Genomic DNA, 20,061 nt, shown 5'->3' on the forward strand with positions numbered 1-20,061 from the left:
TGATCTTCTGGAGGAAAAGATCTCTCTTCAAGCTAAGCAGATGGCAGGAGGCTACAGTATGGGAGTTCTTGTATTAAAATGCAATAGCCACAGACAATGTATATTAATAAATACCTACCTGTAAATGTATTTGTTCCTTAAAGTACAATGCATGCTTATTGTCCTTCACAAAAACATGCAAAAAGAATCCAAGGTGTGGAAAGATCTTAATATGCTACAGGCTGCTATAATGCTTCCTGTCCCCAGAAATCAAAATGTTTTGCAGCTACCAATGAACTACGCCACAAAGATGCTCAGAGTCAGATTTTAAAGCAGACATTACCAAAATACCATTAGCGCAGTATTCCACAGTGGTTATCAGTGATCAGGAATAGTAGCTTACAGCTTTCCTAGATGTACATTAAGCTCCTTTTTTAAGTCCTATAAGCCTGGTGAAACTCCTCTCATATACTCTGGGAAAAAGAATCATTCCTTATCAGAAAGATAAGGCAAATCCTACTTTGCTGTGCATGAGTGTATTGGAATACCTGAAATGTGGTATGTGTACATTCTGTTGGCAGCATGCAGCTGGTCTAGAAGAGCTGTGTTTCTTCTGCCCTCCATGAGAACACAACCTCCCATAGTGGCTGTTCAGGAAACCATATAGAGCAACTGTCATCTTTAATGTTTAGTCTCCAGAGATACACATGCATTTTCCCCTCTTACTGTCAGTTCTTCTCCTCCCACTACAAGGGTAAAATATTAATTGGCAAAGCTGACAGCAGTACACATACTCTGTTGCAAATACATCTCTAAAGAAGAAAATGTTACATTTTGTCTTTAGGGCACAATTAAGTTAGTTACTTCATTTTCTGCAGAGGAAAAAATAAAAATCCTAAACACTCCTACTTCAATCCCAGTATTTCAGTATCTTTACAAGTGATGGCTTGGAGACAGTAAAGGGATCTCCTCAAATCCACAAAAATGTACAGAAATTTCCAGGTCACTACTTCTCTGCCACTCTTAGAAATCAGTCCAGTTATCCACTGCTTCTGAGGGAAATCATGGATTAATATTATGTTCTACCTACTGGGAGCAACGTGGCCTGAGCTCATGATGACAATTAAAGATAAGCAGAAAGTACTTTTCTGTCCATATGTATGATCTTGTTATTTCTGGGATGAATGATCTGCATCTGCATTATTGAGACAACAGTTCTCTATGCAGGAGGAAATTACTAAGGCAGTATGAAAATTTAATATATTTTCAAAAGCCTGAGCCCCTGTGAAGGTTCAGGTACTGCTTTTGTTTTTCACTTTTGACTTCCGACTTCTGTACATTATTTTCCCACCTTTAGTCAAAGGGTAGCATCCTTCTTCTGGCAAAATTTTCTCACTGCAATGTTTCTATTTTTAACAAATTGCAGCCTGTACTCTCCACAAAAGCTCATTGCTTCTGGGCAGCAAGGAAACAGCACTCTTTGGAGGCCTTGTCTTCACTCTGCCTTTGAACAGTTTTGGTAAGAAAAAGGGGCCCCCTCACAGGTCATCCCTGAGAAATGCACCCTGCATGATACATCAGGTGACACATCCACACGGATAATGAAAGCTAGTGTAGGCCTCAATTCCTTGGAGTAGGTGAGCACAAATTTTTCAAGTTATGCCTTACTGAGCAGAATCTGTAGGAAAGCTTCAGGAAATGTCCCCAAAACTCTGAGTTATGACCAGTGCCCATGGTATCTTGTATAGGCCTAATTCGGTACTATTGTATGTACTGGATAGGGGGAGATTTATGGGTATTTTGGAAGAATATGAAAATGACACAATAATGACAGAATAGCTTTATAACATTTTTATGCACCATAATGATGAGAATTTTAAACTTCCTTCTATCGCTTTTCTTTATTATGAAGCAATTATAAATCACTATGAATGTGCCAAGTACACAGCACACTGATTCTTCTGGCACGCTTTCCAACAATTTCTCCCTGATTAATATAAAAGGAGGAGGGTCTGGCCATGCTGGAGAGTTGGCCATGTGCATTCTTATCACTCCCAGGCACTTAAATGAGGTGACAGGCACATGACTGAGCTGGAAATTCTTCACAAGCAGTCCAGCCAACAGCACTTTACAACAGCAATTTTCCACACAAAGCACCAATGAGAATTAGTTTTCTTTAATACGAAATTATATTGCCAAGAGTCCCAATAACAACCCTATAATAAAATTCATGGTGAATAAGTGATGAAAATGTATCTCCTACACTGTTATAATGTAAATGTTTTCCTTGCCATGTGAAGGGAAGAAGCCTGTTTTCACACCTGATACGAAGCAGGTGATGTTGAAAGCCTTCTGACTCGGCATTCAGCGTGAATGACTAGGTGGGACTGCTGAAAGACAAAACCCTACAGTGTTAAAAGAAAAAAAAAATTACTGTTTTCAGTAAATACAGTGATTTCTAACATTCTACTGGATTTTTAAAATCTGTGATGGAAAGGAAATTTTAGAAAAATTATATGCCACAAATGTAGCAAAAATAATGGCAGCGTGTCTAAATATACTTTTAAAATGTAAAATTATACACAAGACAGCAAAATCAACAAATTGGCTTATCTCTGCAGAAAATATGGATCACAGAGACCGTTCCCTGCAACATGATCATTTTGTTTAAATTATATGGGCTGATTATCCATGCTTGAAAATAAAAAGGGGAATAAAATAAAATAAAAATGCATTGAAAAATAGTTGCATTATCTTTTTATGGACAAGAAGGGAAAGAGAAGAGAGAAAACACAATCCTTTCATCCCCAAATTACAAATCAGCTAGTAGAGTTGCAACAACAAATGTCACTCATTTGCATTCATGAAAGCAGTTTAAGAAACAAGATTTTAAATGATTTCAGGCAATAGCTCAAATATATTAACTTTTGCTCAGCAAAACAAGGTCAGAGAAGCAAGTATACCCTCTGCTTTTGCAAGGGTGTTTTGCAAAACACCTCCTTCAATGAGATCTAGCCTTGACTTACATATGTGAGTGGTGACAAGCTTTGTTTCTCTTCCACCAGTGTTTTTACAGGCAGTGATGGACTGCCTGGAAGAAGGCTCAAGGTTTTGTTTGTTCTCAGTAAAAAAAAATATAAATAAATATATATATGTATAACAAACCTAGTGGCTCTCTGATTCTGGTGTCAGGTAAAAAGAGCAAAGAGGACAAAAGTCAGATGTAGCCTGGTCTGAGGCTCTATCTAGTACTATAAACCCTTCTGCTCCAAAGGCAAAAGGCTAATTGAGCTGCTCCAGGCAACAGCAGTGCTTATCAGAGCTGATTTATTTTGTGTCTATTATTGCCAACATCACCTCAGCTGCCAGGGAAAGTGCTAGAAATCCTTTTGTCTCTGTGAAAGGACATCTTGTCTTATGCAAAGGTAGCACTTGCTGAGGCTCTCACGTATCAGAGCCTCCATCCCCTCTGGAGGGGTTGTCAAAAATTTGTTTGGATTGGATGAGCATCTTGAATTTAGGACTATTAACCCTTGAGGAGAGAAATTGGCAGTGTGCCTTATTATGCAGTTCTCAAGCAAACACGGTCACTCCCCCTCAACTGCTCTTTCCCTCTCCTGATGTCCCTGTCAGGAATATATCCTGTACCAGTCTATTATGTTCCATGCAGAGTTCCAAAGTGCAAACAAAAGTGCTGAGTTCAAAAAGGAATCTGTAGTAAGGCCTGAATGGGGATTGCAATTGAATTTGTTAAACTAATCTCATTGAAGAAAACATCTTCCCAATTGTCTAGGAAAGGTCTATATGGCTCTAACTTGTCTAGGAAATACAGTTGACTCCTGGCTGTCGTGTGAATTCATATAGACTGGACAGCCTCCCTATATACCAGAGCCATTTTAGGCCAACAGAGGCTGTTTCACATCACTGATGGTTTCTATATCAATTTAGTTAAGTAGATGCAAGAAGTTTCAGGAATAGTCTTTCTCCTTTAAAAAAACGTAAAATATGCCATTTTGAATTATTCAAATGAGACAGATAATATCAGTTAAATTAAAACAACCCACAGGTTTATGCCTGAATAATCTCATGTTAGATCAAAGAATACTTAAATCTACAACTAGCTTTTCCTAACATCTCAGTAATGTCAAGCTGATTACATAATTCTTGACCCTCCTTGCCTTCCCTACTAAATGTAGACTTCATTAGAAGAACTAAATGAGAAAATATTATTCCTGTTAATTACATTATTCTGCAAATGAAAGGAAAATACAAATTCATACAAGGAAAAGAATTCTCCTAACAAAATCAGAACATAAACAAGTAATTCACAAGAAAAATATTTTATCCATTGCACCTGTTTTTCTGTGTGTTTAATGATTCAAGTACAGTTTACCAGAATGAGTAAAAAGAAAGTAAAATCTAAATTGCTAAATCTGTAAATTGAATGTGTATCCTAAGCTACTCCTTACCACTGTCAGCTCTCATGATTTAGAATGGACTTGGAAGTAGTTGTTTTAATTTATCAAATCAAATAATCCCTTACATCAATTTTGCAGTTCATACAGAAATCATCTTCAGGAAGCCAGTCCTTAAGCTGAAAACTAGGAAGGAGGAGTCTGGAAAAGGTTCCTGCACCTGCTATGGCCAACTGGTGATGGCTCAGCCCTGGAGATGAGAACAGGAGTGTGTGCTGGGAGGGATGGCCAGTGGCAGCAGTCCAAAGGGAAGTGTCACTGCTGCATTGCTTTTGAGATGACCACAACAGTGGGATTTGGCTCATAAAGGTTGGTTTGCTTTCATCCAGTTCAGAGATATGAGAGGTGCATAGGAATAAGCTGTAGATAAGCTATAAAAGTACTCCAAAGGAGGTCGATTTATTCTAGAGGGGAAAATTCATCTTGTGAAATCCTAATTAAAGTTCTTGGTTTATTTGCAATTTTGCCTTAGGGTTTTGGCTGTTGAGAAGAATGAGCTATATAATCTGTTAGTTCTCTGACACTCAAAAACTAGCAGTCCTTAGAAATCTGACTTTTTGAAGCAGTGATGCTAAGGAGACAGACACATTACTAACCTGGAGCACCACTTGCCTAGCAAGCAGGAGGTATATTATGGGGATAAAGCATGTAGTACTGGCTAACATACCTAACTGCAGATTAAAGGTCGCTGTCAGGAAAGCACTTTGGTTCACCCTCAGCTCCCAGCATGGATGGCAGCTGCTCAGTGTATGTGAGGGGAAGTCAGATATTGTGTGTGTTGTTAGTGAGGTGCTCTGATTCCGACACTGAATCTTACCAAGGTCAGAAGAGATGACCAGCAAGCAGCTTTACCTGTCCCCTGCCACTACAGGTGGAGAACACAGGGACAGTGTGGTTGTGCTGTTGCTGCACTCCAGACGGACCTGAGAGGTTTCATGCTGGCTTTACATGACTTGTTTCCAACACACTCCACAAAAGCTGATGCCTGCAGGCGTGTGTGGTACTGGAAACAGACAGAGGCAAGGATGTAATTTCCCAGAGCTGCCTGCAGACATTACCCTTATTTTTGATCCACGAGACAGCTGTAACCAATGTAATAGGCCCTTGAGTAGGAGAAAAGCTGCTTACCATCATTAAAGCAGTGGAGGACATAGATTCAAAGGAGTCTCCACAAAAAAGACAGTGTTAAAATAAAGCTTAGAGCTCTGCCTATGCCCTTGTATAGCAGAATCTCAGGATCTGGAAAGAGGACAAGGGAGAGCAAAAGCACCTGGGGTCAGCAGAGCATGGTGGGGAATATCTCACTCAAGGCATCTTGCTGAGGCAGCGAGTGACCCCATGCCCAGTCAGAATTTTTGCTGGTAGCTGGGTACCTCTGCTTACTGCAAACCCATTTTAAGAGCGTGTCTGGACTGGTGCCAGAGCATTCAGCACCTCACAGAACTGCACTCTCTCTGCATTAAAAGTATCATTCAGCTTTTTTGTAGTTGCTGGAAGCATCAATGGGAAATCCAGGACACAGGTTAATGGGGAAGACATGGTTGTAAGACAGGCCTGTCAACAAAGCCTTTCTAGGAGATCAGACCCCAGTGGAGATGCAGGTGAGCCATCTGGGCAGCCCCTTCTGCCCATACAACAAGCAGAGTGCTGCAAGGCCCCAGAGCTGGATGGCAGCACCAGCTCCCTGCTCACAGCCCTGATGGGGCTCACACACACTGCTGCGGGAGGAGAGGAACTGATGAGCTGCGGTGGCTTTCCACAGCCTTCCAAGGGAAGAGGCGACTGGGGCTACAGACAAATATTCATTGATGATTAAAAATCTTCATTAAACTTAATTAAACCTACTGAACTCATGAGACTATGATAATGTAAAGAAGCAGCAAAAAAGCTGCCTTTTTCAAAGCTTTGCTTTTACCACCTTGTTCATACTCATGGTTTGAACTGTGAGCACTTTGAAGGAGTCAGTAAAATACAGACAGTTAATAGTCACAGTGAATATCTCCTGTTTAGATCAATGCTCAGCTTCTCCAGTCATCTGTCAGGATTACTCTGATCCCACAAATCCCCATGGTTTTGCTGCAGGGCAGCAGCCCTGTGGATGAAGGGCTGAATGATCTGTACCTTTTTTTGTTCAGGGCTACCACACAGATTTAACATGCTTGGTGAGTTTGACACGTGATACTTCCACTGCCCTGTGCTGGAAACAGCAGTGGAGTTCACCTGCTCAGCTGCAGCTCTAAGGAGAAGTGTGTCAGCCTCCCAGCCAGCCTGAAAACTGCCTGTTTCCTTTTTCTGCCCAATTTGGAACTGACCATCCGCGCTCTTGTGTAAACACTGAAATCTGGGTCAATCAACCTGATGTATGACAAGAGAGCATAACATCTGCCCAGAGCTGTAACTGATCTGCACAACTGTCTGCAGGGAACTTGTCTCTCTGCCTCCCACCCTGCCCCACCACCATTTCAGCCCTTTGGCCCTGGGTCACCCATCATCTCCTTGCACAACACAGAGGACACCCACTCGCTTGCCAACCACACATGAAATAGTAGGAAATCATGCAGCTTAGTAAAATTGTAGGGGGAAAAAAAGTCTTTGAGAAGGACACAATGTCAAACCTTTGCCACAGTCACAGAGGACTCAATCTGATTTCAGCAAAGACATTGTTTTTTCATCATACTTTATATGTAAAAATATAGATTTTGAGTTACTGCATATACAGAGATGAAAGAGGGAAAGAGCTTTATGAAGGGACACTACCCTGCTTGATAGCAGAAGCTATTTTTAAATTTACACAGATAAATGTAAAATAAAAGACCCAAACTTCTGTTCATCTTCCTCTCCTCAATATTTATTATCCTCTACCTAGAAAAATAATTTCCATTTTCCATTTCCCTGAATCTGAGTTAATGTCTCCAGCTTTTTTATAATTCCACATACGTTGTACGCAATACAGAGACACTGCTTCCTGAACTAATCTGTTTGTCAGATAGCTTGTCTTCAAACAATTAGCTACATCAGGATTTCTCCGTAGCAAATCAATATCTTTGGCTCAGCCAGATATAAGCTTTAGCATGTTGACACGGCTCTCAAAATAAATCACAAAAAATGGCAAGTGGCTGTTACAGTAAGCTGCTTGAAAATAAATTACGGTTGCTATACCATGTAGCCCTTTGATTTTGATTTAGTTTATCCTTTATCTGTTCAGTATATTTCCCCCAAAACAGAATGAGACAGACATGCTCCATTTACTAGTCTTTGGTAAGCTGTAATTACTTGAAAAACTCCTTTGAAGTTGCTACTTATCAATGTGAGGAAGATTGGAAAAGTCCAGCCCAGCCTCAAGGTATATAAGCTTAAAAAAAAAAAGGGGGGGTACATATAATAGAAAAAGAAAAAGCTAATAGAACTGAATGCTCATTACAATACATGCTCCATGCAACCCATATTGCATAACAAGTCCAGGTCAGTTTTACCAGACTCATAAACTTTGACTGTGATACATGCAAGAAAAAAAGCATAATACAGACAAGGACCAAGTCTAGGTACAATCTGTGTTTTCTGAATTTAGAGTGCGTAAAGTCTTTTATATTTCATGGGTTTGTCCAAATACTGCATTTCCTCTTTTAAGAAAAAACTCTAGGGTCAAGTTTAATAAGGCTCCAGAAACTGTGTGCCACTGAAAAAAAAAAAATAAAATTTCCCTGATTTCACAATTATCTTTGAAGAGAAGTCACTCACCCCTAAGATGAAGCAGAAGCCCTGATGATGGTGGCAGATTTGTTTACCACATGTGATGCCAAGCATACAGTGAGCAGCAAAGGTTAAGACAATTGGTTATAATTAATCCAGTTATCACAGGTTAAAAAGTTACTGCTGATTTGTATGTCCTCATGCCTGACAACTTTCATTTTTTGACTGAGGCAACTGCAAAGGTAGCATATTAACTTTTACCTGTTTTCATTACATTAAACATTTATAAACAAATACAAACACATTTCCCAAGTAATCTCATGACTATGTTTTGAATAAAATTATTACGATGCCCCTCATTTAATGTTTTCAAGCAATTATTTGCAAATACGTTATCAGCTGAAAGCCACAAACATTTACCCAGTGCTGCTAGGTGTTCTGGCGGCAAATTCAATCCTTTTGTGCCAAGCAGTCCAAGAAAAATCATGACATTTTTCCTGTAGTGATTTTATGTAAAGATTTTATGAGGCTATGAAAGGAATAGCAGGAAGTCTGGACATTTTTCTCCTTAGCCATAAGCTGTTTCTGTGCACACTTCAGAAGAGCTGAGTTATCAGCATGACTGGGTGTTGCATAGGGATCAGCCTCTGCCTCTGCAGAGTCAGCTGGATGCACTGGAAGTGTCTCTAAACATGCATGAGAAATTGCTGTGTATGGACCAGAGAGTAAAACTGAGGCTGAGCTTGCATTAAAACCATTCACAGTAATGACAAGCTGTTTGCTTTTCCCGACCGAGCTATCCCTGCTGCATGGCCCATAAAGAGAGGAGACGCAGTTCAAGGACTGACAAAACATACCTTTTTTTAAAACATTTAATCTCTTTTTATTTGTTTGTCCTGATGGTTTGCTACAGGCAAAGGAGGTATTCAGAAATGGAACTGCACGATACAAACACAGGCAGCAAACTAAGCTGGCGGCATGAAAGGTGTATCTGAGAACACAGAGTTGACAGAGTCAGAGTCGGATTTTGTTCGAGTAGTTTTTAAAATGCTCTCTGTAATGACACTGTCATTGGGGAACAGTTTTACTTTCCCATTCTGACTCTGTTTTGGTTCGTGCACTGGTTCCAGGAAAACCACCCGTTTACCAGTGCTGGCCTTTTTCTCGTCGGCTGGCAGCTCCTGCGGCAGTGCGGAATTCAGTATGGACGGGTGGGCACTGCTTTGGTTCAGCTTCCTCTTCCTCTTTTTTGCCTTACATTGACACGGGCAGGGGGTCAGGTAGAGATACAGCAGCACTAAAATAATACTGGCCACACAGGCAGCAAGGGTGGTAAAAGCTGTATTAAATGCTTCATGAGCGTGGGACCTGTTCGCTGTGAAATTGCTAACATTTATTCTGACCTCTACGGTTTCATTTAATAGTCTTTTCTTATTTATTGCAATGCAGGAATACAGCCCTGAGTTCTCTAGCTGGGCATCTGTTATCTCCAGGCTGCCATTAGGAAACACCTTGAAGTTATCGGTGTCCCTGTCTGGCTCCAGCAATCTATTGTCTGGACTAACCCATACAAACTGTGTGCCCATATCGCTGATTCTGCTGTCACAGTGTACAACCAGCCTGTCACCAACCTGGGCATCATGAATAAACCCAAAGGCTTGGAAAGAGCTGTTGACGGTACTTTCAGAGCAATTCATACTGCTGTCGTGCAGTAAAGGCAGTGTATTATGATCTCTTGGGTCTGACTGCAACAAACAGCTGTACTCATTTTTGAAGTCCACGACTGAGCTGAAATGCCTTTGATACCAGAAGACTAGCATGGAGTACAGGACACAGTCACAATAGAATGGGTTGCCATGAAGATAAATTCCACTAAGTTGTTTGGCTGGCACTGAACTCAGGCGCTGAACAGGCATCGTCTGGATGTGATTAAAGGAAATGTCCAGCAACACAAGGTCTGTCAGTTTATGTTTTCCAACATATAAGTCCAGTGGGAAATGCGAGACCAAGTTGTAGCTTAGGTACAGTTTCTGTAATTTGTACAATCCTCCAAAGGCTAAGGACTCGATCTGTGTTATTTGATTGTTGTACAGCAGGAGAACCTCCAACTCCTTTAGCTCCTGAAACACAGGGCTGCCCAGCGTTTTCAGGCTGTTGGATGACAAGTCCAGATACTTCAGATTTGGAGTTGTGGAAAAGCTTCCAGTGCTAATGCTGCTAATGCTATTATGATTGACTATTAAAGTGTTCAGTTTCTCAGACAGCACTGGGACCCATTCAGGCTCCAAAATCCCAATTCTGTTATAACTCAGATCCAGCCTTTTCATACATTTATAAAGATTTCCTGGCACTCGAGTGAGGTTCTTATTAGTGCAGCTGATGATATCACTGGCACAGATGCAGGCTGCTGGACACATCCCTGGGGCACTGCCACAAACACTCACGGTGAACACCAAGAGGCATGCGAGTCCTCTGCAGCTCGCTCTAACAACTCCAAGTCGAGTAGGAAGTGTCCACCAGTTTAAAGACATTGTCACTGTCTTTCAGATGTCTCCCAGTGCTCCTTGCCACAGATGACTTGTGCACTTAGCTTTGCACTTGTTGCTGTCAAAAGAGGGATACACAGGTACAGCACGTTAACATTTATCATTCATACCCTGCATGACTTCTTATGCCTTTTGAAAAATACAGGGAATTAATCCTTAGGGTTTCATACAATTAATGGTATAATCTAGTTCTAAGGTGATGTAAACTTATCATTGTTTTATGTAAACATGAAATTCTGCATTCATGTGTCAATGTATACACTTTAGATACAGTATTTTTTGTCTTCAAAAAGAATGCAACTATTCTTCAGTCTTCGACAAAGTAATGCAATTTCTGACAGTTCATTTTAAAAAAATTGGAAATGTTCCTCTGTGGAGCATGACTTGGCAACGTCAACCCCTACCTGTTTCCAAACCAACAGAGATAGAATTCCCAGCAGAAGAAAGAAAAAGCCTCATCCTAAAATGTTTTTTTTTCTTGTCAAGTGGGAAGCAGTTATAACATGCTTTTCTTTATAATCAGAAAATGTCACACATTTTCAAGCAAAGAATTTTCTCAGCCTTTCTAGCTTTAAATGTCATATGAATTTCTTTCCTTTCTTTTCTTTTAATTTAGTAACCTGTGGTTCAGGTAGCAACAGCCTATTTTGAAAGTTATTAAAGTTGTTCAATAACAATATTTTGTATTCTGCTTCTTTTACCTTTGCCAGTATAAGTAATGAGGAAGAAATCTATGAAGTCCTTACCTCAGGCACACATTTTGGGACCATTCAGTAAGGATGAGTCAGCTCTTTCTCAAAACATAGTAAAGAAAAAATTATTTTGCTCGTATGCAGATAGAAAAACCCCAACCATACTATTTTCAGAGTATTTCAGAGAATATTTTAGAGTCAGTATTGTTTGAAACAGGGATGTAAGATTTGGCACAGTAGAGATTCTGTGCTAAGGGATATGCTTTTTACCATCTTCTGAGAAAATGTAGACATACATAGCAGAGGAATAAACATTCCTGTTGATTCTTGCTCTCCCTGGTACCTGTTTAGAGTTTTTCAGTAAATTCACAGGTGATCTCATCTGCATTGATTATTGTCACCCCTTCAAACTTCATATGTGGTATTCAGCCCCCACATTATTATCCTCAAACTCATTTCTCCAGTCTCACCCACATGTTGGAGCAGCATCTGAGCAGGGCAAACCCTGCAATGTCTGCTCTGCACTGCTGATAGTGGTTATGGCCAGGAGCCTGTGGACAGTGGGATGAGGAAAAAAAAGCAGCCTCAGATGGAAAGGAGGAAAATAAAAGAAGAATATTCTCTGATGATGCAAGATGGATGAAGAAAAGATGAGTCTTGAGGGCAAAAAAATTTAAATCAAGACCTACGTGGTGGAGGGCAGCAGGGCAGAGGGGTAGTGGAAGAGAGAGAGAAGGGTAAGAGACACATAGGGAAGGAAAAGCAAAACCAGGGGAGGTGGATGCTAATGGAGCATCATCACTGTCACTAAAGAAACTGAGGAGGAGGTAGTCTGGGGATGCAGAAGTCAGTTAAGGCATATGAGACTGGAAAAGCAGATGAGAAGTGTGTAAAGGGAAAGAAGAGGTCTAAGCAGAAGACAAACAAGAGTTTCAGGAGGTAAAACTTAGAGCACATCTCTCCAGGGAATTTACATCTGTTACTTAAGAACCTAAGACTACTGATGCAATTAATTAATATATGCAAAAAGCAAAAAATTTCACTCCTCCTCAGTTCTTTATTCCCCTCTTCTGTAACCCTCTGCCAATCTGTCAGGCTGCTGTCTTCAGCTGACAAATCTACTCCTAAGTCAAGTGGCAGAAGTTGTGCTATGAAACTAAAGAGCTGAATTATCTAATGACCCACTAAAAGAAGAAATATGAAGGCAGCATGGGAGAATGGGACATTTCACTTCTCACAAGAACTTATATATGCATTGGCTTTGTTTGCATTCCAAAAAAAAAAAAAAAAAAAGGAAAAAACATTAAGAGAATTGCAAGACTGCCAAGTCAACCATTCAAAACTGAAGTGTCGGAATTACATTTTTCTTTCTATTTTAGATTTTATATACAGTCCTTGGTTACAGGATTGTTCAATGTTCCCCCAAACCTTTCCTGACACTGCGGAGGAAGAACAGGGAAAAGAATGGGTGATTACATCAAGAGCTGGATAAATCCTTATCCCTGAGAACTGCAGCTGCCCTAGCCTTTGCCACAAAATTCCTGTGAGATCAGGCAAACTATGTGAACTGGTGACTATTACAAAATAATGAACATATTATAGCCACCAGCTTGGCACTTATAAAATAAGGAACCTCTGCATGTTAAATTTGGGAAGGACTGATCTGAGAAATGCTGAGATGAGAGTCAAAATGCTGTGACACTGTCTGGCACTTCTGATTGCACAGGGATACCTTGTTTATACAAGGGATATACTAACATGGTTTAAGCTATAGAAATATTGTAAAAATAAATTGATTGGTTTGAATTAAAGTTTAATACCAGGATTCATTAACTCTTCTAGACTGTTAAAGTCTCCTGAAGCTTCTACCTGCATGGGGTTTTCAATGGAAAGTTAGGAATCCAGAGCAGTATTTTTTAATCAGTCCTAAGCTCCTTACTTGTTTTTGCTAGTTAGGTAGTCTACAGCAACAATTAATAGATACAAGTTCTTCAAGAGGGTGAAGCATTAGAGAAACTGCCATCAAAAATAATTACATACCACAGTGTGAATTTGTATGGTATACAGACATAAGGCACAATGCAAAAACTCTGGCAGATGAAAAAGGTATTTAGTAATTGCTCATTTAGTTAGTCTACTGCATAAAACAAGGAATCTGAAATCTACATTACCATAAAAGCACGCACCTGAAGACTGGATTATAAAGCATCCACAAAACAGGAGATGAACAGCTGCTTCAAAGTTTGCCTTTCCCACTAACGTGTGAATGCCTGATTCTGCAAGCTATGCAGCCTAATTTTTAATGTAACTGCACTTGCAACAAGTGAATGGCACTTAAAAAATCATTTCCCATGCTGAAAATAACTGTGGTCCTGGAGATACTCTGAATGGGATGTACTGGATCAATGCTCAGGTTTGTAAGGGTTACCAAATTTAATACACTAGGTAACCTTGCATGTTTGCTTCTGTCCATGCCTAGAATTATCTCATCAGAAACTCCAAGCTAGTCTGCAACCAAATCCCATGGGAAGACACAGATCAGTCACTGGTGTATATGAGCATAATACCTTTCCGTTCTAAGGAGCAAAAACAGTTTGCAAGGGCTAAAAACTGGATTGTCCATTTTCAAAGCTCACTGGAGTGGCAAAATGAAAACTATTCCAGATGACTTGTCTGTGTGGGCAAATCCAAATTACAGAAATCCTAAACATACCACAGAACACACAAGAATATTTAGAGAGTACTCTGATGAGCAAATCCTTTCCATGCCCAACACACAGTATAGTGCCTACATTCCCAACAGGTTCTTTGCTCTTTTGGAGAGAAGGACTTTGAGCTGCAGCCTGCTCTTCAACCTGTGTTCCCCATATCTACTGCACAAACTACCCAGGATGTTCTGCAAAGCCAAGCATGTTCAACATAAATATTTATAGGGTATGTGGTCATTTGAACTTACTCAAAACGCCTGCATAAACATTTCTGGGTTGTAATGTGTTAAGTGGCAAGAAGAACAAAGCCAGCAACAAGCCCTATATTAAAAAATCTGGCATTTTGTTTCATCCCAGGAGCACTACTTCAGGTCTTAGAGAAGACTTTATTTTACAAATTTCAATATTGCGTATTTTCTCAAGAGAGATATTGTTATTGAATACTATTAGCTAATGTGTGCCAACAGACTTTGGCCAAGCACCTCACCAATATTTCTGAATGAGCTGGGTAGATACCTTTCCTGATTTATAGTAAAGTGAAGGACATGGTTGGGAGTTTTGTTCTTGAATTCTGTTCAAAGAAATAATTCTTTTGTGATGTTAAAATGCAATATTTTACGTTCAGTGCCAAAACCACATTACTCCCTGAGATTATTTATCTGAACAGTAATGGTGCACATGCTTCTCAACTGTTCAAGAAGAAAGGTGGGACATATCCTGCTATCATAGGGAAAATCCTCGGTGGTCAGAAACAGCAAAATTGACTACAACCAATCACATTCAAGAGAAGCTAAGGATTCAGTTCTTGTTTTGAACTTTTTATGTGTTTGTTCCTGTTTTTTGTTTATTTCTGAGGGGGTTGTTTGTCGTTTTGTTTTTAAAAGTAATGAGCACTCAGACCTAGGAAAAGGGTACTGCTGGGCAACATAGTCTCAACATCAGTTATCACCTGAAGGTCAACTAATGTCCTAAACACTCCTTTCTCCTTCTTCTGGGCTCTCTCTCTCACTAATGTGACATTAGTAATATCTACAGCAGTTTTCTTATCCTCTGTAAGTACTTTCAGGCTTATTGCTGTTTCTCCAGTGGAATCTGTATACCAAACTACCTCTCCCAGTTCATTTGAGACCTTGCTAAAAAATCCTTATGTAGCACATCTCTTAATTTAAGAGTGAATTGGACTGGAATTCACAATTCACTGGAATGATATTTTGCAAACACTACTATTAGTCCTTTCACTGCTAAAAAAAAAATTGGATTGGTAGATGTTATTCTTACTGTGAAGCATTTTCCAGTACATTGGTGATGCAAACAGTCCACATCTGGCTGGTACTTTCTGCACAGTAAAAATGCAAGTATTTGCACACAATCCTGCTGCCTGCTGTACTACTGCAGGAATAGTGTTCGGCCTCTAGAGAGATCAAGCACTTGAAAACATTAAAGACCTCTGTTGATCCTCCAGAAGGTTCACACCATTTCTACATGCCCTACCTCCTTCCCTTGCACCACATCTCCTGTGATTGTCTCCTCTTGAGTCTTGCTCCAGTCTCAGCAGCCCAGAAGACAATAATACATCTCTGCACCTCTCACTGACTTCTGATGTCCACACAGGTGCTCTCCCCTATATCAGTTTACATATCAGATGAATTAGGGCTGTTCTAGTCAAACATAAAAATACATGAAATAAATGTAAAAAAAATGATGGCTTGGGTGTTTGTTTTCTCACAGCTCTATTTTTTTTTCTGGCATGACATTTGACAAAGGTTCCTCATGAACTCAGAAGCCAAAGTGATTTTTAGAATGGGGTTTTATTAAATGATAACAACAACATTATACAAGTATAATTATTCATGCTTTTAGTCCCAACTTCATGAATCCTGTCCAAGTACATGATAAAGCCATTAATTACATACAGACTAATGGCACCCTATGCAATTAGTATTTTTAAAAGTTAAATTTTTAAGGAAGATCTGCATAAACTCGCATTTCTTGTGTGTGTGTGATACTGTCAGAGGAAATATTCAGCCACCTCGCCTCAGTCTCCAGGCTCTACTCTGCCTTTATCACTCCTGAGTGGAAAAGGCACTCTGCATCAAATCTTCCTGACAGCTGTGCTCAGCATCTCTGACTCAACAGATACAGATTACCCAAACATCGTAATCCATGAGATTTAGTGACATGATGGATTGAACAGCAAAGACTGTTGGTGAGCTGCATCTGGGAGGCGTCTTGATACACTGGACTAAATCCCTGAGCCGGGCTACACTGTGCTTGCTGCAGGACCTAACAGTGATGAAAAAAACAGCTTTACATCATATTTGCAGCAAGCTGATCCTGAGATCAGCAAGGCAAATGGAGTGCTCCCTCCAGCCAGCATCTGGCCAGACCTCAATCGTGCTGAATTAGAGATTAATTTGTCCAAGTAACCTTAGCCAGATAAAATGATCATCTCCCACTAATCCCTCACTAAAGATTGAATTTCCTTGAAGAGATATTTTTTCTTAAAACACGGTAACTCGATTGTCTTAAAGAAAACTGAGACACAGAAGAACAACTGGGTGATGCACAACAGAGCCTCAGTTGGACTAATCAACAGTCTCTTTACAGCAGTACCAGCTATGTAAGTCAACATCTCTGCACCTCTTATCCCTCTGAGAGGGTACAAGGGAAATACACATCAGTGAAACAACAAATTCATCCCTTTTGCCATGCTACTTTGTAAATCAAGCTGCAACCAAGCTTCAACCTTGCAAATTACTTCAGTTGCTAAGGAGATCAGCAAATAATTAAGAAAAAATGCAATGATAAGTGGCAGTGCCTATTACAGTGTCAGTAGCCAGTCTCCAAGCAATGTCAGATCTTACGAAAGTTTAGTTGCCCAGCGAAGGATCCTCACCGCCTCCAAAAATTTATCTGAGGGCTAAACTTCACAGAAACCCCCTTGCATACGATTTGGGGGGAGTCTCCAGCCAATCTCACGGCGGGGACTGTCCGCTGCAGCCCCAGATTCCTACCGGGAGTCGGCGGAGGGCAAAGTTTCGGAGAGCCCAGCGACCGAAGAGGCCAAACCGGCATCGGACCGGGGCACGCACAACCATTCCGAGGGGTCTCTGCCCGGCTTCCCCGGGCAGGCGCGGCCGCTGCCGCCGTTCCGTGCCGGAGGCAGGCACCGGCTCTCCCCGCCCGCGGCCGGGCTGCGCTCGCCTCCGGCGGCCCCTCTCAGCCCCGGGTCCAGCCCCTCCGGACCCTGCCCCCGCCATCCCGGCTACCGGGGGGATGTCTGCTCCGCCACCCCGCCGGGCAGCGTTACCTGGAGCTTCCGATGGCCGCTTCATGTCCGGGGAGCGCGATGCCGGCCCCGCCGCCGCCTGCAGCCCCTGCCCCGCATGCCGCGCTCCGCCGGGCTCCGGGGGAAGTTGCGGGACGCGGGAGCGCGGCTCCGGCTCCGCTGCGCTCCCCCGCGGACGCAGGCAGCGCTCGCCCGCTGCCCCCGGGAACGGAGCTGAGGCCCGGAGCTCGGCACCGGCGGAGCGGGGAAGGCGGGAGACTCCCAGCCACAGCGGCGACACAGCGGGTTTTTATCCCCTCCTGCCTACGCCCTCCCGCTCTCCCCAGCCGCGCAGCACCCGGCCCGACTCCGCGCCGCTCGCCCCGACGCCCTCCCGGAGCTTCGGCGGCAGCGGGACGGAGCCGTCGGGGCCCGGGGGAGGGAGGAGCGCCCGGTGCCCCCGCCCCGCCCGGGGCCGCCCCGCTCCGCCCCACTCCCGCTCCACCGCCCGGTGGGCGCTGCCCTGCGCTGAGCCCCGCACGGCCCGCCCGCGGCGGGGCAGAGAGCCGGGGAAGCCCCGGCCTCGGGGGCTCCTCGTTAGAAATGCACCGAAACTGAGCCCCGCACGGCCCGCCCGCAGCGGGGGCAGAGAGCCGGGGAAGCCCCGGCCTCGGGTGCTCCTCGTTAGAAATGCACCGAAACTCCCCCCGTGCGGAGATGGAACCGCGGGTGCTCCTAAGGCGCGGGTAAATGTAAAAGGCATTGTGCTAGCGCTTAGAAATCCTCCTCCCGTTCATTAAATGGTCCAACCCCACGGAAGGTCCGTGTTAAACTAGGCTTTGATCATAGCAGAGGAGTCTATCAAATGATAAAAGGCGTTATCTAAAATTAATTGCCATGTAGGAGGATTCTCTTGACCATGGAATCTGTGGGAGAACTGCTGCAAATCAAATTGAGAAGTGTGACCAGATCATGAAGAGGCAAAGCTGAAGCTGAAAGTCAAAGAACACGTTTACTTCTGTTTCATACCGACTTTAACCTCCCCCGGCCAAGTTTCTCACGACATCTCCATCATAATTTAGAGTACCCTACATTTAGAGACTGAAACTGAACATGGGCTACTTTAGCAAATAACAGACATTGTAAATTTATTGTCATTCAGACATACAGTTTATAGAACAGTTCTCAAATGGGCTTGCATATTAAAGCAGCTGCAAATCATACTTTTCTTTTAAGGGCACATAGCAAAGTGGTTTTTAATATGAGGGTTTGTGGCTATATATAAAGCTAAAAGGCTCCTTGTCCTAGAATTCATCCTGCAGACAAACTAAAATTCTTTACTATGATACAAGATATATGTTAAAGATCTGATTCAATATAGATCAAAGCCTGGTGAGATATAGGTGATACAGCTATTGATTTAAAAGACTTTTGGACCACTGCCTTATCATAAAAATTCAGCTTCTTATTAATAGGTTTTTTTTGTGCTGAATTTCTATGCAGTTAGGCTATACAGCACTGAAGTAATTTTAATCTTGAGGTTATTGATTAAACATTGGTTTGTTTCAGACTCTCCATTGGAATATTCATTTGTTTAAAGAAGTATGTTGTCTTCATTTATACTAAACCATTAAACTTTCCTGATGACCTTGATACCACAAAATACTGGGTGAAATTTAAGTTGGTCACATTACCAATACAGTCTGAGGAAGAGGGTACTCACTTTTGTAGTCTTCCTTCCCCTGTTTTCAAAACTGAAAATGTTGAGCCTGAATTCTTCCTAAAGACTTACAGAATGAAAATTCCTTATGTGTTACCATATGCAGCAGCTGTCCATTTGTGAGTTTTGTGCACCCTTTGGTTGAGGTAGACTGGTTTTAAAATACTAAGGACTTTCATTGCAGCTTGTTCATACCTCAGTAAGTGTGGAGGACTGGTAGGTGCAAAGTTACAGTACTGCTTGTAGCTAAGTTATTTAAATTCCAGCCATGAGACCTGGACATAGGAATAATTGCTCTGGGGAAGGCACGATCCAGATCAAAGTGAAGCCCAATACTTAAGGCAATTAGAATTTTGATTTTCAATTTTATTTTTCTCATTAATGCTGGGATATGCTTTTTATATTGGAGATCTCAGGGCCCAGATGCTCAAAAAATTCATGGGAGTTGTGATCATCCTTTCCTGAGTTGCTCAGCTTACAGAGAGAGGTCATCTGCCCATAAGCAGACGTAGCAGAGAAATCATGATCAAGGGATGCACTGAACAGTCTGAAAGGAGTTCAGAACCACAGGATTCTTGTAAGTCTGGAAAGAGCTGGTTGTAAGCCCAGCAATTCTTCGTTCCCACTGCATGCTGACAAATTTGAACACGGCATGATGCAATCTAATTTTTTGTGCTATTTCACAACATAAAGGTGCTTTTGTCACTAGTTACATACTAAATTAAAAGGAATATTGCTTTATAAAATATAATTTGGATGAGAACAACTGGTATTTGTCTTTCCTCTACCAAATAGCACTGATGTGAAAACAGTACCTCTCCAAAATCTTTGTTGATCAAACATGGGCACAAGCTGTGTGAAGCTGAGAGTACATTAATTAGGATGTGAAACTTCTCTTTTGATTATCTGTACAAATGTAAGGTTTCTGGCATCACCAATAGAGATTCTTATGGCAGAGAATTGCTGATAGCTGTCTTCCTCCT

At 41.8% G+C, this 20,061-nt stretch overlaps 1 protein-coding gene across 1 annotated transcript; it reads right to left on the reverse strand.

Moving 5' to 3' along the window:
* Positions 1-8,175: 8,175 nt before the first annotated feature.
* On the reverse strand, positions 8,176-17,534 carry AMIGO2 (adhesion molecule with Ig like domain 2). Its single transcript, XM_054279442.1, has 2 exons — positions 17,401-17,534; positions 8,176-10,748 (listed from the first exon to the last, which is right to left on the reverse strand). The coding sequence occupies exon 2, from the start codon at positions 10,673-10,675 to the stop codon at positions 9,110-9,112; it is 1,566 nt and encodes a 521-aa protein (XP_054135417.1). The 5' UTR covers positions 10,676-10,748; positions 17,401-17,534; the 3' UTR covers positions 8,176-9,109.
* Positions 17,535-20,061: the final 2,527 nt, after the last annotated feature.

The sequence above is a fragment of the Melozone crissalis genome, unplaced genomic scaffold, assembly GCF_028551555.1.
Source record: "Melozone crissalis strain CALT ecotype California unplaced genomic scaffold, PUWL_Pcris_2 ptg000004l_1, whole genome shotgun sequence".
NCBI lineage: Eukaryota > Metazoa > Chordata > Aves > Passeriformes > Passerellidae > Melozone > Melozone crissalis.